General features: G+C 49.8%; 1 protein-coding gene across 4 annotated transcripts in view; it reads right to left on the reverse strand.

Moving 5' to 3' along the window:
- Window positions 1-7,459: 7,459 nt before the first annotated feature.
- HIF3A (hypoxia inducible factor 3 subunit alpha) overlaps window positions 7,460-21,283 on the reverse strand; it is a 36,376-nt gene continuing 22,552 nt past the window's right edge. For all 4 annotated transcript variants that reach the window (XM_034438188.3, XM_034438189.3, XM_034438190.3 and 1 more), the window contains exons 2-15: window positions 20,863-21,053; window positions 19,832-19,977; window positions 18,402-18,486; window positions 17,489-17,598; window positions 15,265-15,479; window positions 14,392-14,498; window positions 13,945-14,092; window positions 12,894-13,054; window positions 12,564-12,796; window positions 11,375-11,470; window positions 10,489-10,871; window positions 9,936-10,047; window positions 9,715-9,820; window positions 7,460-8,843 (exon numbers count right to left, since the gene is read on the reverse strand). In XM_034438188.3, coding sequence (XP_034294079.2) covers window positions 8,692-8,843; window positions 9,715-9,820; window positions 9,936-10,047; window positions 10,489-10,871; window positions 11,375-11,470; window positions 12,564-12,796; window positions 12,894-13,054; window positions 13,945-14,092; window positions 14,392-14,498; window positions 15,265-15,479; window positions 17,489-17,598; window positions 18,402-18,486; window positions 19,832-19,977; window positions 20,863-21,053 — 2,245 coding nt within the window. In that variant the 3' untranslated portion in view covers window positions 7,460-8,691. The remainder of the gene's footprint in view (window positions 8,844-9,714; window positions 9,821-9,935; window positions 10,048-10,488; window positions 10,872-11,374; window positions 11,471-12,563; window positions 12,797-12,893; window positions 13,055-13,944; window positions 14,093-14,391; window positions 14,499-15,264; window positions 15,480-17,488; window positions 17,599-18,401; window positions 18,487-19,831; window positions 19,978-20,862; window positions 21,054-21,283) is intronic.

The following is a 21,283-nucleotide window of genomic DNA, read 5'->3' on the forward strand; positions in this document are numbered from 1 at the left end:
TTGTATTTTGCAAATCGCTTCAACAAAGCTGCTTTTTCCTCCCCTCCCACCTGTCCCCCCCTCCCCAAAGGGTTTCTTTTGCTGGCCCTCGTTATTCTTTAGACCTCGAAGGCTAAAAATACACACGCAGACACAGAAAAGTCCTTTGCATGTTACCAGACGTATTTTATGTTTCACAACAGTGATACATACAGACATAACAGGGGCCAAACTGGATCTCGCCACAGAGAGGGGGGAAAAAAATTAACCATACACAAAGATAAGAGGAAAATAATATATATATTTATATATATATGTATAAAAATTATATATATGAACAGATCCCAAAGCTTTTAAAGACGCTGAAGCCTTCTGCACGGTTATCTCCTTCGAAAGAGCCTTCCCAAAAATCCTCGTCATGCCAGCCAGATTTTCACAGACAGGTCTGGTGTTCAGCCACAGGGTCACCTTTACCAAGGTCTTATTCAACTTTGGCGATTTTAAGAGGTGTGGACTTCAACTCCCAGAATTCCCCAGCCAGCATTGCTGGCTGGGGAATTCTGGGAGTTGAAGTCCACACCTCTTAAAGTCACCAAGGTTGAGAAACATCAAGTTAAGAAGATTGGTTAACCTGGAGGTTGGTTCAAGATGTAGAGGCAGATGATTTTCTGGGGGAATTGCTGTCTCTAACATTCCTGAATTGTCTCCCTGGATTGATTGCTCAAGTGGATTCCTTGCCATCAGAACTTAGGAAACTGACGTGACAAAAACTGAACCACCTTCCCAGGTAGACGTGTCTGAAAGAGCTAACCCCAATTGTCCGAATCCAAAGTGAAGACTTATTTACACTAACCTGATCTTAAAACCAAGGTCACTCTGGATTAACCTGAACTCGGTGTGATAAATTCAATTCTGTTGAACAAGTTGCATTTCTTTATCTTCCCATTTGCTGCGTGTTTTTACTGCTTCAGGGCCTTCTGAATTCAGCCCCCCATGATCTGGGCTGGGCTGAATAGGGATGATAAAGGCTGAAGTTCAACACATCAGGTTTTTGTGGGGTTCCGAGAGCATTCTGAGCTTGGTGGCTTCCTTGAAGACATTTCATAACCAAACTATGTAACATCATCAGTGCTAGAAGGAGTGTGGTTTGCTCTCTGTAGAGCAAACTCATTGTAGAGAGAGCAAACCGCACCTCCCTTCTAGCACGGATGATGTTCCCTAGTTGGGTCGTGAAACACCTGCAAGAAAGCAACCAAGCTCAGAGAGCACCAAGGACCCCTCCTCTTCTCCACAACCCTCCTCCCTTCCAACACTGATGTTATTTCCTAGTTGGGTCATGAAATGTCTACAAAAAAAAAACACACACACATACCAACGCAAGAGAGCACCAAGGCCTCCACAGTTCAACTCTGAGCTACAAATATTCTCTTCTATCAGGATTTTGAAAATGATATATTATTAATCATTGGCCTCTAATCTCTAGCCAGTTTGCATAACTACACATTTTCAACAAAGCTGCCACAAACACTCAAATGTTCCTGAGATGGCATAGCATGGATTCTTAGTCTGTATTGATTAAACCCGTTGTTTTGCCTGGCGTCCCATGATAAGCAAACCTGGCTTAAAAACAAATTACTGGCACCCACCAGCCCCAGTTGGAAATAAGATGAGGCACTTGAGGGATGGATGTATAGTCTCAAAGGCCTGTAGGACAAGGAGAGAATATTATCAAGGCTTTGGAGGACTCAAGGATGCCGGGCCCATCTCTGGGGCACATATCCAGATCACACAGGGCACCCGGCCAGATAGTTGGACTACTTTAGCATCGAGATAAAACAAGGATCTCCTGGGCCAGAGATCTCAGGTTTGGCACCAGAGAATGTTGAGCAAGGCTGAACTTCAAGGAGACCTGTCCACCAGGAAAAACCTCTCCAGAAGGCAGCTTCCAGACCTCAATCTTTATCAATGCTGGCTGGCACAACAACCGTATGGGCGAAAGGCGATGCGTGTGCGTAAAAGGGGGTGGCCGGAAGAGCAAGAGGTTGTGTCTCTGGATCGTAGCGGGGTAGAGCGGGTGGCCTTCCAGAGACCATTGAAGATCCACTCTTCTCCGTCTAGGAAGAGACGATGGGAGTGTGCCAATGTCGGTAGGCCGCCAGTGGGTCAGCCTGCTGTACCCCAATCTCATCAGTTTGGAATACCTCTCAGACTTTGGAATATTTGCTGCTAACATTCCTAGCCAGCATGGCTAGAGCTGGCTGAGACGATGGCAGCAGAAGATCAACACATCTGGAGGGCGTCGAGTTGGGGGAAAGCAGATCATGGGTGCCACTTGGTGCCCCAAGGTGGGTTTTTTTTCCCACTCAAAAAGCAACTGGAGTGTCTTGGGTTTTTTTTCCCATTGAAAACATTTCGCTTCTCATCTAAGAAGCTTCATTAGTTCTGAAGAAGCTTCTCGGATGAGAAGCGAAACGTTTCCAAAGAAAAACAAGGAAGTCCAGTTGCCTTTTGGGGGGAGAAAAAACCTTTTGGGACAAGCATGACCTGGAGCAGGGGGTCTCCAACCTTGGCAACTTTAAGACTTGTGGACTTCAACTTCAACAGGCCTTTAAGACTTGTGGACTCAAAGCTGGCTGAGGAATTCTGGAAGTTGAAGTCCACAAGTCTTAAAGTTGCCAAGGTTGGAGACTCCTGACCTGGAGGATTGAGAATCTCTGTTGACCTTCTGCTTTGGGCTAGGTGGCACCCATCAGCAAAGGGAAGCGACCACTCGCTTCTCACAACCCACCGTCCACCCACTACCGCTGGAGAGCGGAGGGAGGGCACCGCATGGCTAGCGACAGAGCGACCGCAACCGAAGACAGGCATTTTTTTGGGCACGCTGAGCTGCCGCCATCTCCAATTTCTTCTGAAGGTCTCTGGAAGGACATCCGTTGCATTTCCCGGTCAAGGCAAACTCGAAGAGCCGAGGGGCTCTTTTGCTGGCGGTTCTGCTTTTCAAACCGACCTCTGAGTAAAGGCTGAGAGGGGCAAGGGGTTCTTAGCACCACTGCCTCTGGGTCATCTGGCGGGGCGGAGGGGGCGTGAGAGAGAGAAGAGCACCATGGGCACTTGGGCAGCGCTGCCAGCCAGAGGTCAGATCTCCATCGGGATCGGGCGGGTGGTCGGCCACCCGGCTGGTGTTGGCTGGCAGCCGTTCCAGGTGACTTGGAAAGAGGACGAGAGCACCATGGCCACAACGTGGTCTAAATTCAAGGAGGAACAGAGCACCGTTGCTCAGGGGGAGAGCTTTAGCACCAAACGTCGCCGTTACGCGACGCGTCCCCAGAAGTACAAACGGCCACAGCAGGCGAGAAACGTTCCCCTCGCAGGCCAAGAGAGGAGGGGTTGTGGACACGGGCGCTGGCCCAGGCAACCCAGAGACACCGGCCTCTTGCTCTTCCTCCCCCAAGAGGAGCTGGTCTGCGGACATTCAGAGGAGAAGCGTGCAGGCGGTGGCAGCGTCCAGCTTTGGGGCAGACGATCAGGTTAAAAAGCTACAATTCCTATGATAACAGCAAAACGGCAACGGCAACAATAATCGGGGAGAACCATCATTTTTTTCCCACCAGGTTCTCTAAGAAAAGAAGGAGGAGGAAATGGATTCGAAAGGTTACACGATACAAAGAAAGCAAAATGGAACAGCGGACGGTCAGTGGAGGCAAAGATGCCCCTTTGCTCTGTGGCTGGGGAATTTAAAATTAGAATCCTAACAAACTCAACAAAAACGAGAAGAGAGAAAGAGAGAGAGACATCTTATCCTGCGTTCTTCACCTGGCTTTGAAATTCTATTGTTCTGTGCGTGTTTGTCAAGTGCGGCTTTTGAAAAAAAAAAAAAATACAGCTGCCTGAGCCAGTTGTGGCCCGTCGATTTGTGAGATTGCGCGTGCTTGGTGTACTGCATTGGTGTGTGCGCTTGTATCTTGGGTGTACACGTAAGTGTGCGTGAGAGCTTGGCTTGCGACGAAAGGGAAACAGTCCGGGATGGTAGGTCCGAGTGGAGCGGGTTCTCCTCACAACCCTCTTCGGCGATCTTCTCGCGTTCCGAACTGCGAAACTTGCAAAGGAACGTCGTCAGGAAGGGGGTCCCATGCTCCATGGCACCAAGGAGGAACCTACCTTGTGCAAGAGGGTCTGGGAATTAGCCACGTTCTCCCATTCCGCTGTGCCACTGGCCGCAGCCGTGTTCACTCCTCAACCGGGAAAACGATTGGAAGTGGCCGGATTCGTGACCGGGTTGGTGTTTTGCGGTTGCAGCTGGTGAAGTTGTCAACGTGAAGGCACGGGTGAACAATGACCGAGGCAAAGATGGTGTCCAGGGCAGGGCCGGCCCCTCTTTAAGAGTGCGGTTTTCTATGCGGCTGATCAGGAAAGAGAACGGGAGTGGGGGGCCTCCGAAATAGAGCTTGCCCATCCCGTTGCCGCCTCTCGCCAGAGGGGAACAGACCCCGAAATTTTTGCAAAACGGTCATTCCCCAGCTGGATGGGAGTGGGCCCCCACTCTGGAAAACGGGGGCCATCGTGCGTAGACCATGGGCCTGTCCTATGTGGGCCCGTTAACGCCTGTGGATGGGTGCTCCCCCCTTACTGAGTGTCCCCACGTGTGTGGGGGGCCGAGGAGAAGAAAGCACCAAGAGGGATGAGAGAACTTGGCTAAAAGTTCTATACAAATATGGAGCTTCTGAAATTGAGATCTTTTTTGGGCTGTTACCTAGCTGGGACACCAGGCCACTTCTGCTACGGAAAAGTGGGGGTCCCTGGGTCTCCCGTCAGCTAAATGACAACCTTACTCACACACAAGCACCAACGGGACACACACATACACACACCTAAGGGAGGCGTGAGAAACACTGGTTTTAGCTTACACTTGTCTCCTATCACTCCGTTTTCCTTATTATTATTTTTTAAATCCAAAGGATTTGCACAGCGGGAGGGGAAAGCAGTGAATTGTGCAGAGTAAGCCTGGTTCGGGACCGGGTGCGAAATCCAACCTTTAACATGCAAAAAAGCTAGGTCAAATTTTGCTGTTAAAAGTAGCAAGGCCGTGAGCTAAGCAACTGAGGGATTTCTATATCTATCTATAGCTCTATATAAAAATGAAAAAACCCCAAACAAGCAAACTCGTTCTTTTCCTAAAGAGGGCATATTGGGGGACCTCCTTCCCAACCCATCGCTAAAGGCATTGATTGACAGAACGTCCCTGTGGTATTTGTAGGGAAGGGTTGCGGGGATTTTAAGTGCCGCACAGAGAGGAGAATTTCGGTCGGGGTCCGGTGGGATATTCGGTCAAGTGTTTAAAGCTTGATTTAGACTTCGGCCTCATTGCACGCCAGGGGACGTACCCTGCCTGTCGTTTGGAGACGGTTGTGTAGCTGTGGCCTTCATAATTCTGCGAATGTTGACGTCCTGGCTACGCGGTGCTTGAAGGACAAAGCGCATAACAACATAGGAGGTGTCCAACGATTGGCATGAAGCGGGTGCATCTCCGCACGACGCGGAGTTGGGATTTGGGAGGTGTGCACCGTTGTTGGCATATCTCAAAGGTCTTCAAATTTAGACTTGTGGACTTCAACTTCCGGAATTCTCCAGCCAGCTGGCTGGAGAATTCTGGAAGTTGAAGTCCACAAGTCTTAAAGCTGTCAAGTTTGAAGACCCCTGGCCTATCTCGTGCCTGATCCTGCCATCAAGAATGTGGACTTCAGAATTGGCTTCGTGGGATTAAAAGGCAGATTATTTCCAGCAACCAGAGTCTTTTGATTGAATGATTGAGTAATTAATTGATTAGGGGACTGGAGGTTAAAACATATAAGCAGTGGTGGTATTCAGACAGTTCCATCCGGTTCGGGAAAACCGGTAGTGGCGGCTGTGAGAGGCTCTGCCCACCTGCCTGGACGTCATCACATCCCGTTTTTGACCCTCTGCACATGCACACTCACATTTGCGAACCGATAGCGAAGGTAAGTGAATATAAGGAATGGTTGCTGGAACTGTATATCTAGATTAATGAAAAGAAGGACCAGGGGGTGACATGATAGGAGTCTTCCAGAATTTGAGGGGCTGCCCCAAAGAAGGGGTGGGAGGAAGTCAACCTATCCTCCAAAGCCCCTGAAGGCAGGACAAGAAGCAACGGATGGAAACTCATCAAGGAGAGAAGCAACCTAGAACTAAGGAGAAATTTCCTGACAGTGAGAACAATTAATCGGTGGAACGACTTACCTCCAGAAGTTGTGAATTCTGCAACTCTGGAAGTTTTTAAGAAGAGATTGGACAACCATTTGTCTGAAATGGTAGAGGGTTTCCTGCCTGAGCAGGGGGTTGGACTAGAAGACCTCAAGCCGTCTGCAGCGGAAATGTGTCAATGCCTGTGGACAGTTGCAAGTCTAAATCAAGCTTTACTCGCTGGGATAACATTACAATGGGACTTACACACTGGCCAACATTCTCCTTCCTGGGCCACCGTTCAAGATTATTTAATTAAGTGCAACCCCTTTATATAAATATTAAAGCTTTGGGGGGAGTGGGTGGGCCTCCTCAGTCCCAAAGACGGGACAAGAGGAAAGGCGAATGAACGTTTTGATAATGTCTGCTTGTCCAAGACTTGCAGAATGGAAAAGCGGCTCGGTTTTTTTAAGCCCATTGAGGAGTTATGGTGGAACTCGGGGATTTCATTGGAAAAAATTGTTTTTCCCATCACGAGCCAAAACAGAGTCACTTTTCCATGCTGCCGGTAAGATTGCAATCGATCGAGTTGAAATTAAAGTAAATCCACTGAGCACCATGAGATTAGCTTCTAAGTAAAACATTCATAAAATTGGGCTTTAAAAAAGTTGGATGTAATTCCTACACAACGGTTTTTCAAACTTTTGAGATGTGTGGACTTCAACTCCCAGAATTCCCCAGCCAGCAAAGCTGGCTGCGGAATTCTGGGAGTTGGAGTCCACATATCTTAAAGTAGCCAAGTTTGAAAAACCACCTAATACATCATTACTTTGAACTGAGCTGCACTGATTTTAGCGCAACTTACTTCGAAGTAAGCGTGACGGGGATCGAGGTGTTAAAAACACAAGGAAGGGGAGCACCTTTTGGAAATTTCAATTCCCCTTTCGTTAAAGTAGAAAAAAAAAATAGTGATTGAAATATCGACAACAATGTCATTTCTAACAACGGATAACATTTCATAGCACCGGTTCAAACTCGCTTAACAAAAAGCGTTTTGTTTTTCCCGTTATCAAAGTTGTTCGCGATCAGCCGTCCATCTCGAAGTTTAGAAACAGAAGACGGCCGTTCTCCTCTTTACGACAAAAAGCTCGTCGTGGAGATTGTCTTTTTTTTTTTCTTTTTTCTTTTAGACCGTACTTTTAAGGCTCCTGAAAATTTCTCTTCGGATTTAGGATTTGTCAATCCTTTTTTAGGATTTTTGCAATTATTTTTTTTCCCCTAATTTTCTGGAAAGTCAGTTTTGACTACTGACAGGTTTGAAATGTTGTATGGGGTATTGGGTTTTTTCAATTTTTTTTTTTTTGGTTGTTTCCTATTCAAGGGTTTTTTTTCCCCCCTAGGCTTCAAAAATTTTCAAGCTAGCCAGTCTTCCCCAATCCGGCTGTTTCCAGATGTGCTTTGGCTTGCCGTGACAGCTGGACAAGTCACGGATCTGCTACCTGCATTCAAAACACACCTGGTGACTGCTTGATCAGGGAAGCTGGCTTGGCATGTTTTTGTTTTTTTTAAAATAGGTGTGATTTTTCTGAGAGTTTTCTTTGCATCTTGCCTTGTTTTCTACATGGCATCCGATTTTCTCCGCACAGAACGTGTGAGAGAGCGTTTTGTAAACAAAGAGAGATCTTTAAGTAGGCCCAGATAGGGCCGAAGCACCAGCGTTCTGGGGACTGATTATTCCATCAGTTGGCCATCGTAGCGGGAAAATATCACTCTAGAGTCCAGGACAGGTGTTCTCACCTGGCCAAAATGTCCTCTCAGAAGCAGACGCTCCGAGGACCTCTCTGGCTTTCCTTTATAAAAGATGAGACCTTGGTTTGAGGTCAATGGGAGGCACCGTAAGTATTTTGGGGAAGTCGTGGAGAGGCGTCCCTTGAGAGGCTAACGCAGATGTTCGCCCTATTCTCAGAGTAGGCCCTCCCCCACTTTTCACCTCCCTCAAAGGGGTGAACCCCTTCGGCCCAGGAACGGCTGATCTTACAGCCTGGGCGAACTCTGAAGGATCTGTCCTAGTGAGCTGAGGACAGAGGAGAAGGTACAGCCCCATGGGTTCTGAGTCTCCCAAGGGGTAGCTGCACCGCTCTTTCTCGTCCGGGGGGATCCCTCTGTGGTGCTTTCTCTTCCTTTGGGGGATGAAGAGAGCAGACCCCTCCGTGAATCGGTCCCACTCCTGTCCCCCTTCCTCTTGATTCAAGAACATTCAGGCGGATAAGCACCAAATGGGGTGGCAGAGACCTTCCTCCCAACCGTCTCCGGAGGGGAGAGGCTGCCTGGGGAAGGGGACGGGACTGAGGTAGGAAGAGTCCTAAGAACGCCAGTGGAGGGTGGACGGGCGGGGAAGGGGCCGGGAGGAACCCCTCCCCGAGGGCATTTGGTTGGATTTGGTTCCGGGTGTCCCATCTGCAGAGCAGGAGTGTGGGATGAAGGTGCGGTGGGGGGGCGGTCAAGGGCGCCACTTCAGGTGGCCTGGTCCAGCTCCACCAGGAGTTCCTCCCCCAGCTGGAAGTGCTCTCCACCACGCCCGGAGACCTCCTCCTCGCCATCGTACAGGGCCAGCTGGGAGAGCGCTGGTCCGTCCACTACGAAGGGCAGCATGTCTCCTAAGAGGCCTGGGGGCAGAGAGCCGGGAGGGCGAGAGAGAGGGGTCATCAGGAGCTGGGACCTTCCTTTAATGCGTCCCCCTCAAATCTGGCCGTGGTAAGATGTCTTGAGACAATCGTGAAAATCCCAGCCGTGAGAGGAGGAAGCATCAAGTGGGGAATTAGCCTTGAATCCTTGCACAGCTGCAAGAGGCATAAGCCTGACTCCGCCTAAATTCCATGGGAGCTTATGTGGTTGTTCCCCAGGGAAAGCAAGCAGTCTAGGGAGATTCTCGCAATATAGGTAGATCACAATAAAGTTGCTGACTTGGCCCTTTTGTGAGTGGATCCGGCTGCTTGCGCCTACATCTCCCAGGATTCACAAGGATGTCCTGGCCAACCATCACTGAGCCCCTTCCTGGTATCCCATCATCAATGCTAAACGGAAGTGGGGTTCGTTCTCTGTTTAACTGCCAAGAAGAAAACATCAGCCCACCCACACTGTCAGCACAAGCCACCAGTATATCAAAAAAAGAGGGCAAACCCCACTCCCTTCCAGCACTGATGATGTAACCTAGCTGGGTCATGAAACAGCTGCAAAACGACCAAGCTCGGAGAGCACCAATGACTTCACAGTTGTCCTCCTCTTCCTCCTTCCTCTCCCCTTTGCATTCTTCTCCTCCTCCTCCTCTTACAATCCGCAAACCCCACACCCTTCTAGCACTGATAATGTTACCTAGTTGGGTCATGAAACTTCTGCAAAACCACAAAGCTGCCATCAGGGACCCAACCCATGATAAGTGTTCATTCAGGACCGCCAAGTCAAAAGGACAGGACAGAGGCTGACCCTGCCAAGCCTTCTTCACACAACCGCTCAAATCCAGACTCCAGTGGCACTCACCCATGGGTTCCTCCAGGGCCAGCAGCTTCTTGCCCAGGGCCACGGTGCCTCCGCAGCCCCGCTCAGACCGGGCATCCAGACACTCTTCCACACTGAGCAGAAAGCCCTGGCAGAACAGAAGGTTGTCTATCACAAAGGAATTTTGTGTGGGGACAAAAAAAGATGTGCCAGCTTCATCTCGGGCATCTCCTTCCCAACGCATGGGGCACCTCGGAACTTACCAGGCTAAGCGAGGGCATCAGGAATCCCTCAGCCTCATGGTTATGGGCACGCTTGGGGGGGATGGTCTCCAGGAAGAGATCCCTCTCTTCATCCAGGCTAATCTCCCGAGTCCTGTTGGGGGAACGGCGGGAAAACTTTAGCCAAACACAGGTTCAAACTGAGGGGGGCTGTGCCGCACAATCCAGAGATGGGCTTTTCTGAAAGCAAAATGGCTAATTAAGGGCACATGTTTTAGATCAATGTTTCTCATCTTCGGCCACTTTTAAAACGGGGGGGCTTGAGCTCCCAGAATTCCCCAGCCAGCCATGGGGAATTCTGGGAGTTGAAGTTCACCCATCTTAAAAGCAGCCAAGGTTGAGAAACACTGTTTTCAATGGTGGGCAGATTAAAGAATTACTGCCACAACGTCGCCCCCGTTCCTCAAAACAATCTTAATTTTAACTTCCAATTTTAATGTAAGGCGGATGAGCTGGGCAAGTGATGAGCTTCACTTTCTCTATTTTTGTGTTATTGCCCTCCAATTTCTGATCCAATTAAAAGTCAGCGACTGACCTCTTCCTCCCGCCCAAGGGAGACCTCTGGCCATTCAGACCGGTTCCGTCCTGCACAGACTGAATCTTGACCGATGCCACCATCTCCACCATCTGGCCTTCTCCGCAGGGCGAGTTGGCCAAAGGGGTCTCGATGGGGCGGCCTTGGCTCAAACTGCTGTCGCTGCCCCAGCGGGGAAGAGGAGCCGGTTCAGTTGGGCGCGGGGACACGCCATGGAAACTGCGAGAGCGAGGCCTCGGAGGGGGTGAGGCGGGCCGGGGTCCTGCCCCCGGATCTCCTCGTTTCTCGGTCAGCCACGGCGGATGGTCGGTGCTGCTGAGCTGAAAATCGTCGTCCATCGAGATGTAAGGAGCCAGCATCTCTAAGTCGAGGCCTTCATAATCCTGCAACAGGAAGCAGGTGGAGAAGCTCCATGGATATTGAGTCAGACAGTAGAACAGAGCCCCCGCCCCCTGAAAGATACCCCAAAATATGGGGGGTTCTTTCCTAAATGGGCTGAGTATTTTGGTAGCGCAGTAGCTGAAAATCCAAAATCCACTTTCCCACAATTTGGGGGAAGCAACACAAGTTTTGTGCTGAGAACAGGACAAAGTGAAACTACGGAAGGAAGAAGAATCTTCTCTTCATCCATGAGGGTAGTACAGGCAGTCCTCGACTTACGGCCACAATTTAATTTAATTTAATTTAAATTTGAGCCCAAAATTTCCATTCCTAAGCAAGACAGTAGATAACTGAGTTTTGCCTCATTTTACAACCTTTCTTGCCACAGTTGTTAAGTAAATTGCTAGAGCTGTTAAATATGTAATGTGGTCATCAAGAGACCCAAGAAGTCCTCTGGCCTAAGCCTCCCAGCTGACCCCCTTCTCTGACCCCTCCACAGTCCTACCTGCAGTGCCGTCTCCATGCTCTGCTCCTCCTTGTTGGATGCAAAGAGCTTCTGGACGTTCTCCATGTCGAAGATCAACTCTTCCGGCAGGTCCGACTTCAGGGAGTGGAAGGGAGAAAGGAAATGAAGCTGCAGGCTGGTAGAACCCATCGCCCTGGTGCCAATTTCTATCCCAGATAGGGCCTCTTCCTCACCCCCAGAGTGAAGGCCATTGTAGACAGGGAAAAGTGACCACAAGGTGATCAGCAGAGAGAGGGCAGAAGTGTGTATGGCTCTGGCCCCTTCTCTTCTAGATCCTTTTAACCAGACAGATACATAGATAGAGGGATAGATAAAAGGATGGATGGATGGATGGATGGATGGATGGATGGATGGATGGATAGATAGATAGATAGATAGATAGATAGATAGATAGATAGAGGGGTCAGCAACCCACAGCTCTGGAGCCGCATGTGGCTCTTTCATCTCTCTGCTGCGGCTCCCTGTTGCTGGTCAGCTCCACAATTGATAGAGCTTTTGGTTAGGACAGGTAGAGGAAAAAAGATGCCGCACTAGGAGGAGACTCTATGGTGGGGGAAGTGGAATTCCGGTCGGCAGAGGAAAAAGGATACCATGCTAGGAGGAGACTCTGTGGTGGGGGAACCAGACTTCCGGTTGGCTCCAGAATTGAAGGGGGGGGCGCTTCCGGTTAGGACCTTTGTGGCTCTTTGAGTGTTTAAGGTTGCCGACCCCTGATATAGACATACAGACAGACAAGACAGATATGGAAACAAACAGATTTGGACAGATAGACAGACAGACAAATAGATAAGATAGATGGACAGATAGACAGACATGGATGAATGGATGAATGCAGCAGTGAAATCCTCTGAAATCCGCTACCGGTTTGCTGCGTGCGTCCATGCGTGGTGCACACCAAACGTGTGCTTCACATGCATGGAGGATTAAGAAGCTGTGCCGGGCGATTTCGATTTGCTAGGAAGCAGGATTTCCTGATTTCTAGCGAATCTAAATCGTGCGGCACAGCTGATTGTCTGAACTGGTAGCATTTTTTTTTTATTACCGGTTCCCCTGAACCGGTCCGAACCGGTAGCATTTCACCGCCTGGATGAATGGCAAGATAGACAGATAAACAAATGAATAAATTCAGGTCACCCTCAACTGAGAGTGTCCCTCCAGGTTGCCTTACTAGATTGTGATTTCCAGACATCTTCTTAACAACCGGAGCCGTCTTGGGAACCGGGGCGGGAGGCTTTGCCCGCCCAGTGCCCCCTGCCGAGTTCTGGGTCCCAGGCGGGTCGAAGATGGGCCCCAGCAATTTCTGGAGATCCGGGCTGCAGAAGCGCTTGGGATCCAGCTGCAATTCTTCCTCGCTGATGTTGGCTGGGCGCAGGAAGGCCAGGATTTTGGGACCACGAAGCTCTGGGGAGCGAAAGCGTTGGGGGTTCAGTTAGGGGAGGGGGAAGCTGGCATCTCCTCCCCCCCCCACACCATTTTTCCCACCACCCTCTTCCCTCACCAAAGCTGAGGTTGATAATGGTGTCTCCTCCGTTGGGGTCCATCTCTTCCAAGGCGCTATCGGAGTCCAGCCCTTCGAGGCAGGGCGGGGGCAGCCGGCGATGCTCGCCTTGGCGGTCCGTTTGCTCCAGGGACAGGACCAGCCCGTTCTCTTCCACCTGGCTATGGAAAGATACGGGGACAACATGGAACCCTTCAAGGTAGGCCAGGTTGGAAAGCGGACACTGCCACTTGGATGGAGACAGTTTCTCCACAACCGTTATGGCTCTCGACATGTTATTCAAACTTGGCAACTTTCAGATATGCGAACTTCAACTTCCAGAATTCTCCAGCCAGCACAGCTAGCTGGAGAATTCTGGGAGTTGAAGTCTGCATATCTGAAAGTGTCAGTTTGGAAAACTCTATGGCATTTAAACGCTGGGCACAATGTCGTCCTCTGCTGACAGTGGCTGGAATGGCCACATGGTGATGTTGTCCCAGCTCCATTTGAGCACAGAGAAACATCTTAAATTTATAATACTTAGCATATTTTACAGTTCATTTTAATACAGGTAGTCCTTGACTTTCGAGCATTCGTTTAGTGACAGTTCGAAGTTACAACAGCCCCTTTTGTGACCTTCTGACGAGCAAAATCAATGGGGGAGCCAGATTCATTTAACATCCGGGTTGCTAACTTAACATTAGCGGTGATTCACTTAACAACGGTAGGGGAAAAAGATCGTAAAATGGACCAAAACAAAAATGTGGGAAAGCCAGATGCGACTTATCAATGACATAATTCTCTTAACAACTGCACTGAGTTGCTTAGCAAGGTCATAAAATGAGGTGCGACTTGTTTAAACAACGGCCTCGCTTAGCAACGGAAATGTTGGGCCCAATTACAGTCGTAAGTCGAGGACTGCCTGTATTTCAGGAGACTCAGAGGTTCTTGTCAGCTCTGTGCTTCAGAGGCAACCGAGGAGGTTTGGCAATTGGAACATGTGTAAATCAAGGGGCGGGGTTCGGGGACGGTGTCCATCTTGAAGTTTTTGACCTCCGGGGGTGGGGCTGACCTCAAGACGAAGTGAATGCAGACGATGCTCTCAGGCTGGGAGTTCTTGCTGCTGGAGATGACGGTGGCCTCTGTCTGGATCCAGATGTAACCACCATTCCTGGCTAGGAAGCGGTACTGCCCGGTCACGGCCTGGCCCTTGCTTAGCACTACCAATAGGGAGTGAAAGACAGACAGTCTAGAACAGACAGACAAACGGATAAGCGGGGGAGATGGGGAAGAGACGGTAAGGCGGAACAGGATTCGCTTCGCGTTCGCTCTCGTGGGGAGGATATGACGTGTGGGCGGATCTCGAGACCCTTTCTGGCACCCGAGACCCCCTTCCACACCAACCTCCCAACCCCACCCCCGCCTGAAGCCTTCCTCGTCCAGATGTGGAGCGGACGGCAGCAGGAGGAACACGCGGGATGGAAAAGAACTGGCCAGGCCTGTGACATGCTGGACTTACGGGTGTTGATGCTCTTGCTGACGGAATCCGAATCCAAGGCATGGATGTATTCGTAGAGGGAGCAGCCAAGCAAGCTTTCGGAGGTGTAACCGGCCATCTCAACAATCCTGGCCCAGGAGGAGAGATGGGACAGTCATCAGGAAATAAGATTCTGGCCGAGTTAAGCTAGAGCAGGGGTGTCCATCCCTTGGCCGCTTTAAGACTTGTGGACTTTAACTCCCAGAATTCCCCAGCCAGCACCAGTTATATATCAGGTATATTACCTGGCTGACCACGAGGTCACAGACAAGGCAGCAAATCGCAATAGCTGACAGGCTAACATCACCCCCCACTGATAAGCAAGCTAGGAGGGAGGAAACAGTAGGAATCAAACCTCCATCATCCAAATAAAGGGAAGACAAGCAGAAGACATCCAAGATCTGAATGAATGAAATAGCCTTATTGAATACTTTGTTCTTTACATACAGTAGTTTATACACTGCTCAAACAACTAAAGGGAACACAAAACTACTGTATGTAGCGAACAAAGTATTCAATAAGGCTATTTCATTCATTCAGATCTCGGATGTCTTCTGCTTGTCTTCCCTTTATTTTTTTGAGCAGTGTATGTCTGCATATATAGTATGTCTGCATACATACATACATACATACATACATACATATGAGAGAGAGAGAGAATGGGGAGAGATTTTTACCTGTGGATTTGACCCTGTTTGCTCAACAGCCAAGTTCATTCTATACACCACAGTTGCAACCACTTGGCACAACGTCCCAGCCAAGGTCAAAGAACCCATCATCCACAGACAGAACTCAAATGGCTTCTGCCTGGAGGGTGGATGAAGAGGGGGGAGGTCCCGGGCGTCTCCCACTCACCTGTCATCGCAGTAGGTGAACTTCATGTCCATGGTGTGGCGGCTGAGGAAGGTGCCACTGTCCAGGGGGGTCTCAATGTTGGCGGGGTGTGGGATGGCCTCGCAGATGAGCACCAGGCATCGCAAGGGGGGTTCCGCAAAGCCCCCTTCCCCTTCCTTTCCTGTGGCCGGCTTGGAAGGCGCATAGGAGCGCATGTGCCCAGAGCAGTGCAGCACCTGGAAGGGCAGAGGGAGGAAGGCAGAGGGGTAACCAATGGGTGGGAACAGCGCCTGTTTATTCTGGCTGATGCCTTCTGAGGGTGCCGAGAGGGATTCCCCCTCCCCAAAAAGCTGCCTGGAGAGGTTTCGTTACGAGACGAGTGGCAAATAAATTGAACAAATAAATAATCATATAATAAGTTGTAAGAGTGGTGCGGTGGCCTAGAGGTGGAGTTCTAGGCTCACAATCAGGAGGCTGTGAGTTCGATCCTAGGTAGAGGCAGATATTTCTCTCTCTCTGGTCATAATGAGAATATATCTGCTGAAAAAAAAAACTCTGCATTGGTGACAGGAAGGGCATCCGGCCATTAAACACTCAGCTCCATTCAGTTGCCCAGACTCCACCCTGCAAGGTATTATGGGGTCGTTAAGAGGATAATGATATAACTTATATGACTTACGACCACCACAGAGCCCAAAATATCCATTGCTAAGCGAGATAGTTAAGTGAGTTTTGCCCCATTTTGTGACATTTCTGGTCGCTGTTGTTAAGTAGATCACTGCCGTTGATAAACGGTCATTAAGCGAATCCGGTTTCCCCATTGACTTTGCTCGTCAGAAGGTCGCAAAAGGGGATCACGTGACCCTGGGACACAGCAACCGTCATAACTATGAGTAAGTTGCCAAGTGTCCAAATTTTGATCACATGACTTCGGGGGGGGCGCACTGCGACGGTTGTTAAGTGTGGAAAATGGCCCCTAAATCACTCTCTTCAGGGCAGACGTCGCTTCCAACGGTCACTAAACGAATGGTTGTAAGTCAGGGAGTGCCCGTATACCCAGCCCTGTTTTTGCAGGTGACTGGGCCTTCTGGGAATAGGATCCACCTGCCAGTGCTCCAGGATGGCTCTCCCAAATGATTGTCAATCATTTCTCATTTATGTATTTATGTATTTTGCAAATGCCAAAAAGGAAGCATGCTAAGCAGCTCCTGGGGGAGGAATGGGGTCAGCCTCTTTTCGCTCCTCCTTTCCACCCCACCCAAAAGTCAAAAGGGGTTGGGCATTGCAGGCATCTCCGATGCTCCTTCAGGAACTGGAAAGGTAATTTTATAAACTGCAGCCTCCCCCTGTTGTGGTCCGCCAGCAGCCGGCAGAGCTGGCAGTGGAGTCAGACAGTGAGGAGGCTGGGGAGGAACATGGGGCAGTCCTGGAGTCAGAGTAAGGCCCAGATGAGGGCTCTGCGTCAGAGGCAGAGATGGGGCCAGGGCCATCTGGGAGTGATGTGCGGAGTCCGGAGCCCCCAGAGTTGGACAGCAGAGAGGCAGAGGAACAGGAGGAATCTGTTCCTAGTGCACGCATGCACAGAGCTGCCAGAAGGCAAGAGCAGCTAAAGCAAAAGGGACGACTCGGGAGTAAGGCCAGGAGATGACTGGCCCCTCCCATAAGGCTTAAAAGAGAAACAAAGGCACTTGGGCCTTTTGCAGGAAAGCAACGTTGCTAACTCTGTTTCCAGTTGGCATCTCTTGTTTGTTTCTGAACTCCGTGGGGCTTTGCTAAGTAAGGCCTTTGGCAGGGTGTCAAAGAAGATAAAGGTTGGTGATTATCCCAAAGGACTTCTTCCAAAGGACTTTTTCATAACTAATTGAGACTCAGCTGGGAATGAACGTAATTCTCAGTTGTTACAATAAAATAGGGTTTTTTGGGACTAATTGTGTATTGTAGTGACTCAGTAAGCCGAGGTCACAACAGTTTACTTTCCTGCCACAAATTCCTCTGCGCATGCGTGCACTAGGAACAGGCTCCTCCTGTTCCTCTGCCTCTCTGCTGTCCGACTCTGGGGGCTCTGGAGTCCGCGCATTGCTCCCAGATGGCCCTGGCCCCAACTCTGACTCCAACAGAGCCCTCATCTGGACCTTCCCCTAACTCCAGGACTGACCCATGTTCCTACCCAGCCTCCTCACTGTCCGACACCGCTGCCAGCTTCTGTTTCTCTCCCCACCTCCCCAAATTCCAGGGAGTTGCTCACTTTCCAGGTAGCAGACTTGAGGTTGACGGTGCGCCCCCTGGTGGTGAGCGTGCTCTTCATGCGCAAGGAGAAATTCCGCTCCGTCTTCACTTCCGCCTTCTTGGAGAAACCTGGGGAGAGCCAGGATCAAATGCTGATTAAGATATATGGGTGGGTGGGTGCATGGAGGGAGCCAACGGGCGGAGCAGGAAGGAGGGAGAGGGATGTTTGGTCCTAGTTCCTGGCTTTGGGGAGTCAAAAAAGTGTCAGCAAAATGGGTAGCTGGAGATGATCGAAGGCTTCTTGTTTTTGTTTCACTTTGAAAACATGGCAAATTGCACTGGAATATGTCACAGATGTAATTCAAAGAGGCGACAGAGGGAGGGAGGGAAGGGAGTGGGGAGGAAGGAAAGATGGGAAGAAGGGAGGGTGGGGAAAAAGGAAAGAAGGAAGGAAGGAAAAGAGGGAGAGAGGGAAGAGGGAAGGAAGGAGAGAAGAAGAAGGAGAAAGAAATGGAGGAGAAGGAGGAGAAAAAGGAAAAGGGGCAGGAGAAGGAGAAAGAACAGGAGAGGAAGAGAAGGAAAAGGAAGAAATGGAGAAAGTAAAAGGAGGAAGAAGAGGAGGAGGAGAAGGAGGAGGAGGAAAGGAAGAGAAGAAGGAAGAGAAGGAAGAAAAGGAAAGGAGAGGACAAGATCGAGGAGGAGAGAGAAAGAAGGAGAAAGTGGAGGAGGGAGAGGAGAAAGAAAAGGAGGAAGAGAAAGAGGAGGATGAGAAGGAGCTGCTGCTAAAAGACCTTAAGCAACAACCTACAATTTGAATGCACCAGTGCAGAATTCCGGTGCCCTCTGCCCAGAGCGGCCCAGTGCTGAAGGAAAGGGGACCTCGCAGCGATCCCCCATCCCTACTCTGAAGAGGATGGCGAGGGGAGACTCACCCTGCCTGGGGCTCAGCACATCCTGCAGCTCCTCCTGATCACAGGGGTGGATGAAATCGAAAACACTGTGGCCAATCAGCTCCAGCTACGGAAGGAAACAGGGAAAAAATAGAACATGAGCCACCACAGGATGCAGGAGGGAGGGCAGAAGCCGGGAGGAAGGCTGGGCACCCAGCAGCACCCAGATCTCCCCCCGTTATTCTGGCCCACGTGCCCACATCTGCCAGGTGCCAATGGAAGGGCAGGGCTCCTGGGAGCCAGCCAATCAGAAAGCCCTTTACTCCTCGCCCTCCCCTCTACCAGAGTCAGAACTTGTCAATCAGATTCCAGATTGGGAAGAAAGATATTTGGGGGCGGGGGGGGGGACCTAGGGAAGAAATTTCTTTTTCTTCTTCTTTTTCGCAAAAAAAAAAGGCCCTTGTTTATTCAGCAAAATCAGGAATGCGATTTCGTTTACGAGACAAGGAAAGTTAGTTGGGGGGAGGGAGGAGAATACATAAATCAGGGAGTTTTGCAAAAAGCTCAAGGCATCGGAGGCGAGAGTGGTTCGTCTGAAGTAGATTTCAGCAAAAAGAGGAATTCAATTCATTTCTAGGTTTGCTGGAATGTACATAAAATCGCCATCTGAAACTTCTTCCCCAGCCCGATTCTGTCTCTCCCAAGTCATCTAAAAGATAACATGGAAGCTAAACCCGAAGAACAAAAAGATCCATTCAAAAATCAGGGGTGGGAGAGGAATTTTCAAGCTGGCCCCTCTGAAATTTGAATAGAAAATGCCAGCATGGGGCGGCCCTCCCAAAGACTGAGAGAGATGCTTTGTCTTGATTTTTTTCCTCCAAAAATGCTTCCAGGATCCAACATTCATAAGAATGGCTCCTTTTTATTTTTATTTATTTGTTTGTATCCCTCCTTTATTTAGTTTTACAAGTAACTCAGGCAGGTGAACATATCCAACGCACCTTCCTCCTCCTTTCCCCACAACAACCCTGGAAGGTAGGTTGGGCTGAGTGAGAATGACTGGCCCAAAGTCACCCAGCCTTTTTTCATGCCTAAGGCAGGACTAGAACTCCCAGTCACCTGGTGATTGGTCCAAAGTAACCCTGTCATCCCTAAGGCAGGACTAGAACTCTCTGTCTCCTGGTGATTGGCTCAAAGTCACCCAGCCTTTTTTCATGCCTAAGGCAGGACTAGAACTCCCAGTCACCTGGTGATTGGTCCAAAGTAACCCAGCCGGCTGTCATCCCTAAGGCAGGACTAGAACTCCCTGTCTCCTGGTGATTGGCCCAAAGTCACCTAGCCAGTTTTCATGCCTAAAACAGGACTAGAACTCACAAGCCCTCACTTTCTAGCCTGGTGCCTTAACCATTGTCCAGACTGATTCATCTTTGGTTGAACCCCCCCCCCCACCTGTGTGAGCTCCTCCCGCTCACCTGGCTGAGACCCAGGTGCTTGTTGACATTCTCAGAGAGGTAGATCATGTCCCCTTCCTCGGTCAGGACCATCAGGAAGCCATCCAAGGCCTTCAGATAGTACGAATCCACCTGTTCTTCCGCTTTGACTTGGTCTCGCCATTCTCCTGGTTCAACAGAGAGTGTAGAAATTGCTTTAAGGGCAAGAATAGATTCAGAGTGATTTCCCATACCAAAGATGTCTGGAGTGTGTGTGTGTGTCGGGGGGGTCAAAAAATGTCACGGCAGGGGGCTGAATTTGTGTGATTCTACCTCTTTTTTTTTTTTTGCCTGCAGGACAAAGTACACAAGAGTCACTACAGGTAGCCCTCGACTTATAACCCTATGAAGTTCCTTTAAAAAAAAAAATATTGAAAATTATTAAAAAAATACAGAAAAAAAAAGTATAACAATATGGATAGAATTGCAGAGAGTAATATAATACATATAGAGTTTTAAAGTATCAATTTGCGCCTAGAGAAAGTACAAACTTCCATTAAGCCAACTCATCAAGAGAAAGAAAAGTTTATCCAGGAGAAAGAATTCTCAACTGTCATGCAATACGAAATTCCGATGGACCTATCTGTGGGATAATTCCACCCAAGATTCAAACTTCTGACGGTCCACCGTCTCACAAGAGGGACTAGAATTTTGACGCTCGGCAAGGAGGCCGCGTTTATGACCATTTGCAGTGTCCTGCGGGTTAAATGTCCATGTTTTAGGACGGTTTCGCTGAAAAATGTCAGCAAAAAAGGCAGCAGGGGGTTGGACTAAAACAGGAGTATCCAACCTTGGCAACTTTAAGACTTGTGGACTTCAACTCCCAGAGTTCCTGGCTGAGGAACTCTGGGAGTTGAAGTCCACAAGTCTTAAAGTTGCCAAGGTTGGACTGGAAGACCTCCAAAGGCCCCTTTCCCACCCTCTTATTACTCTGAGACCATCTGCTTGGGGTCTTCTGTATTTTTTGTGATCTGCCCCCTTTGGTGAAGGTCCCCCCCCACGGAAACGCTTACCAGAATTCAGCAGCTTATGCATTCTTAAGTAGCTGATGGTCAGCCGCATGATGGAGGCTTTGTCCAAGTGGGCGCTCACCCCCCGGGCAAAGGGCAGGGTGTGGGCCAGCTGGTAGAACACCTCCGTCTCCTTGCTGCGCCGGCATCGCGCTGCGTCTCGCGATTTCTCCTTCCGGATTTCGGTGGTGGACCTGAGAAGGAGACAAGGTGAGAGGAGAACTGGCTGGGTAGGCAGATTAATGGGGAATGCACCGATGAGAAGCAGAGAGGTCTGGGTTCGGGTCTCCACTCAGGCAGGAGGTTCATTAGGGGGCTATGGGTTTGGTGAGAGGCAGGTGGGCCTAGTGGTTAAGGTGCTGGCCTAGAAACCAAAAGGCTTTGTAGTGGAGTCCCGCCTTAGGCATGAAAGCCGGCTGGGTGA

The sequence above is a fragment of the Pantherophis guttatus genome, chromosome 10, assembly GCF_059756535.1.
Source record: "Pantherophis guttatus breed Tessera chromosome 10, ASM5975653v1, whole genome shotgun sequence".
Taxonomy (NCBI): Eukaryota; Metazoa; Chordata; class Lepidosauria; order Squamata; family Colubridae; genus Pantherophis; species Pantherophis guttatus.